This window comes from Setaria italica, unplaced genomic scaffold, assembly GCF_000263155.2.
Source record: "Setaria italica strain Yugu1 unplaced genomic scaffold, Setaria_italica_v2.0 scaffold_46, whole genome shotgun sequence".
Classification (NCBI taxonomy): Eukaryota; Viridiplantae; Streptophyta; class Magnoliopsida; order Poales; family Poaceae; genus Setaria; species Setaria italica.
In genome coordinates, this window is record NW_014576763.1 from 3,251 (window position 1) to 8,567 (window position 5,317).

The window sequence follows — 5,317 nt, forward strand, 5'->3', positions numbered from 1 at the left end:
CCGGTTGGTGAAAGAGTTTTGCGGGGAAAAATATTTTCAACCGCGGAAGGTCTGCACACGTTTGATTTGATCATTGAATTTTTATATAGCTATATATGTACACTACAGCTTGTTTATGCATATTTAGCATGTGAACAGCACTCGCACAATTTTTATATAGCTATATATGTACACTCCAACTTGTTCATGCATATTTTTCACGTGCATTCCACCACTTTACACTACTGGAAAAATAGCGTCCAGTACCGGTTCATAACCCCCGGTTGTGCAACCGGTAATGACCAATCGGTACTAGAGGGGGACCCTTTAGTACCGGTTCAAATAACGGTTGGTATGCCCAACCGGTACTAATTTTTTTTTCTGTTTCCTTATTTCTATTCCCTTATTCTATATTCATATTTGTTTCCTTTACGTATTTCTGTTTCTTTGTTCTACATTGGTACACTAATATATATCTATAATATTACATTTGAGATCTTAGAGAGAACCACTTCTATTAATAATTCAAATATATAAGAAAAGTAAGTACTTGAGTTCATACAACATTACTTGTTTTAGAGAGAAGTTCAAATACATACGGCAAATGTTACGTCCATGCATACCATGGGCTTAGGCTGGATAGCTTACTTAGATATGGAGCATAATTCATATCTACAATTTAAAGTCTATAACGTCGTCAATATAAATTAGAGCATGAACTAGTGCACTCTCTAGTGCTTCAAAATGACACTAATTTGGACAACCATAAATCTCAAACAATAGTGTGTCCGTCGTTTGAGATGCCTTGTACAAAGAGAGCTTAGCCTAGAGTGTGAAATATCTAGTGCGTGTCGGGTATCCAACGCTGTAACTATATCCCAACCTTTCCACGACTTGTTCCAGAATCGCTTGAAAGCTTATTGCTGCAAAGGTTTGATTATAGATATCCTAAAAGAAGAGAATAACATTATGAAATTTAAAAGATGTAACCTAATTAAAGATAAAAGGATGATTAGATCCATACCATGTCATGTTGATTCAGATGACATAGCCTTTCAGCAATCATAATCACACTACTGCTTCCCTCCTCAAGCGCATTTATTTTAAATATAAGTAGTGTGGCAAAAAGTATCCATGATCATTTAGCTGTTGCAGGCATACCTCCACAACGGTCCTTTAAAAAGTTAGAATGGTAAAGATTAGAAAACACGAACGTTATCCAATGTTTTACCGACTTTTGAAGCTTGTAAAGGGCACGCAACCTAGCTTCATCGGTCAATTCTTGCACAACCTATTGCGTCGTCATCTTTATCCTTGGACAACCTACCTTCGTCGGTCAATTCTTTATGCTGTGTCCTCTCCATGTTAAAAGAAATTGTAACGAGCGCGCAACCCAAGATTAATTTAAATATATTAATCTTTGGCCCATACTTGATCTAAGAATTTAGAAGTTATCATGATACCAAACCAATTTCATATCATTAGATTCGTATACGGAATCACTTCCATACATTTTAGGATTATATATATTACAATCTTACTTATTATTAAAGTGAGAAACACTTCTACCCACTTTTTTTTTGTCCAACCTAATCTCATTGACAGGTGGATCTAATCATTGATTTATTGTGATTTAGGCCATTAACACATGGGTCCCGGAATCCACTCCGTTTACGAGCGAATCGTCCCAGTCCGCGGCTTCCTCCCCACCCATCCAGCACTCCGGCAACCCCTGCCTCTCGCCCGAGCCTCCTCCTCCGCCCGTCCCTACCTCTCCCGCTCTCCGGTGGCCGCGGCCACCCTCCCTGCCCATCCCTGCCTCTTCGGCCGCGCAACGCCGTTCGGCTCCCTCTCCTCCGTCCGTCCCTGTCCGAGAACACGGGCCCGGTTCCACGGCCACACACTTGTCAAGAGCCCGCACAGGCGCATGAGCCTAAAATAGTGGCCGGTAGTGGTGGGGCTGAGCCTAAAATAGGGACACCATCCATACATGCATCAGTTGTGTGTGTATCAGCAGTGTATATATAGGCCGAGACACAAGCTAGAGAGAAGCGTCAAATTAAATTAGTTAACAAACATGTCTGCTCTCCCGCCAAAGATGCGTGTGCTTGCGGCGGTGGTATTAACAGCCTTCGCCGCCGCGGCATCGACGTGCGCGGCCGCCGGCGCAAACAAGCCACTGCTAGTGGAGAACCTGCCCGCCTCCGCCGAGGCGAAGGATTTCATCCGCGCCGGCTGCAACGAGACCTGCATCAGGAGGCCGGATGCCGCCAGGGCGTGCTACGAGCTCCTGCTCCCGTACGCCGCGTCCATCAACAGCAGCTACAACAGGGCCTCCCTCGCCATCACCACCGTCATGGTGTCCAAGCTCACGGACCTCGCCAAGGACCTGCGCTCGTTCGGCGAGGCCGGCAAACTGGAAGGGTGCATCAGGATGCTTGACGAGACCGTCGCCGGGGCCAGGGATCAGGTGCTGCCGGCGCTCGACCGCATAGGCGCCATCGCCGACGACAAGCTGAAAGCCAAGGACTCGGGCTTTCTCCTCGTCTGGAGCTGGTTCGTTGGCGTCGACAACAACTTCGTCAAGTGCTGGGATGGTGGCCTCAAGCGCATCATGGATCGGGTCCCCAGCTCCATCGTGGCGGACCACTCCGAATATGCCGCCGCTGCTATTATCTTCAGGCCCAGGCTCAAGTGGGCTCCTCAATCTCCAGACGGAGAAAACCCATAGGACGTTTTGCATTACCTGCGTCGGTGCCTATCCAAATCAGTCCTATCTCTTCACGTACACTATTTATATTATTCATTATATTCATGGTAATTCTATTCAATAATTAAGGTTCCTTATTCAGTAATAAAGCTATATATATGTATGCATCCATGCATTTGAGTTGATCATTTAATTTTCTGAGCTACTCTGCAACTTGTAATTTATTTATCATTTGAAGAAATAAATTATTGTTTATTTCAGCATCCTATTATTTGTTTCCCGAGTATTTTTTTATAGCCCCGAGTGTTTCCGTCACTCGGGGAGCTTCGCAGACTATGGACTAGTTTCTTTTGCCGTGTTCCTTTGAGGGTCCGAAGGAAGTGATGATGTTGGTAGTGCGATCATTTAATTTTTATATATGCTTGTTTATGCATATTTAGCACGTGAACGGCACTTGCACAATTGGTCACAGCTAGTGATGTGGATGAGTGAACTGGCACACCATGCAAGGGCGGGTTACCTGTCCACACGGGAGAACCTGCTCATCCATCGCCCCAAAGGCGTTGCTCACTGCCCCACGACCGCGCGGAGCAAATCCTGGTCCTTGGTGAGCTCGTCGTGTACCCGGCATCCATGCCCGTGCATTTTACGCATCAGCGAAGCTGCAATCCACAGTTCAACATTCATGGCAATAGTATTAAAGATTAGAGACCTACCCTTAGTAGCATCACGAAGGCGGCCCTCAGGTGGCGGCTGAGGCTTGTCCTGAAAAAGACAAAAGGAAAGATGTAAATACACTGAGCATTAGCAAACACTATCATTCTATGGAATCATTTCAGCTAGAGCAGTACATGAATTTCATATGTATCCCATATTACTCAATTTGGTTTAGGACTATCACCTTGGGCGCAGCATGAGTAATCTGACAAAAATCCTCCATACCTCCTGTGACCAATGGGTGCTTCAAAAATGTTTAAAGGTGTTACTCTTTTCAAAGTATAACAATGTGCAATTATAGCTACTGAGTCTAATTTCAGAAAATCTAATTTCCAATACCTGCAATAAGTCTAATTTCCAATACATGTAATAAGTCTGATGCAGCAGATCTCATTTCTGGTTCTCTGAAATAAGAATCAAGATTGTCAAGGTGCTTGAAATTGGAGTCATTTACTAGTTATTATTTCCAAGTGTAGAAAAAGTAAACTGAATTTCCTAGCTGATAAACTTAAAGACAATTTCTTAAAGATCCATGTACCAACAAATGTTGACTGGACAGCACGTAATTGCCTCACAAGCAACAAATTATGTGCTAGTTATTATGGTACAACTTATATTTGGTGTTTATACATGTGCATGCTTCATTGACTTTGTACCCATCTTTAGTCTTAGTAACCAATGAGCAAAGATAATTGAAAGGCTTGGTAAATGAGATAGCAACGCTTTAGGAAGATGGAGCACTTTCCACATCTAACACTTCAAAGTATGTAACAGAAAATAATTGCTTTATTTTAGAAAGTGTTTGATTCATCAAACACATGCTAGGACACAGTTATTTTTTTAAAAAAAAGAAACATGCTCGTGCAGAAAATGTAATCCACTTCAGTGTCCTATAGCAATTATCATGATTGCAGAGTGTCATACAGCAAGCTTCAACTGCCTCTAAGATTCTAGCACATTGTTGATTTGAGGATTGGTGCAGGCTAATCCTAGACAATTACGCCATGGCTTGTACCACGACAGATCAATTGGTGCCACAGCTGATAAGTTGTAGAGATCAATGACATGTTTTCTTTGCTGCATCTTATAATCAAATAATCACAGCAATGAATTTAACGTAACCAGTTGTTGAGGACAGAATCATATTTTTGTTCTAGTGTTAATTCCATCAAAGATGAGATAATAATTCATTGAACGAAATGGGCCATAAGCATCAGAGCAACACGCTTTTCGCAGTACCACTAATTAGTAATTAGCAACAGCGAAACGACACGATCCTCTAATTAGTAATAGTCAGGATCAAAAGAGACAAATTGTTTAAATGCAGGTGTTAAGGATGATATCAACCAATCCAAAAATTTATTAAAAATGCGTAACTTATCTTTACCAGGCTAATGCATTCTAACGTTTACACCACCTAATGGGCTTGTAAGCATATATTTGAGGAAAAAAAAAGTCAATTATCTTGATTGTACACAGGGGTCATATCCTTCGTGACACTAATCCATGCAATAATCAAATAAGAGGAATTCTTACAAGCCTCAGGCTCAACATGATTACGCAGCATATTACACAAACAAGAAAGCATCCGCAGTAAGCTATTAGAAGTAAAACTAATCCTTAATACATACGACAAACAAGGAGATCCAATATTAGACATGAATATGCCACCGCTGCTATTTTCTTTAGGCCCAGGCCCAACTGGACTCCTCGATCTCCAGATGGAAAAAACCCCTAGGACGTTTTGCATTACCTGCGTCGGTGCCTATCCAAATCAGTCATCTCTCTAGCTTCACGTACACTATTTATATTATTTATTATATTTATGGTAATTCTATTCAATAATTAAGGTTCCTTATTCAGTAATAAAGCTATATGTATGCATCCATGCATTTGCGTTGATCATTTAAT

General features: G+C 42.0%; 1 protein-coding gene across 1 annotated transcript; it reads left to right on the plus strand.

The window, feature by feature from the left end:
- Positions 1-2,077: 2,077 nt before the first annotated feature.
- LOC101782708 (uncharacterized protein Os08g0218700/LOC_Os08g12160) lies at positions 2,078-2,710 on the plus strand. The gene has a single exon (XM_004987314.1). It carries the CDS (start codon positions 2,078-2,080, stop codon positions 2,708-2,710), a length of 633 nt encoding a protein of 210 aa, XP_004987371.1.
- Positions 2,711-5,317: the final 2,607 nt, after the last annotated feature.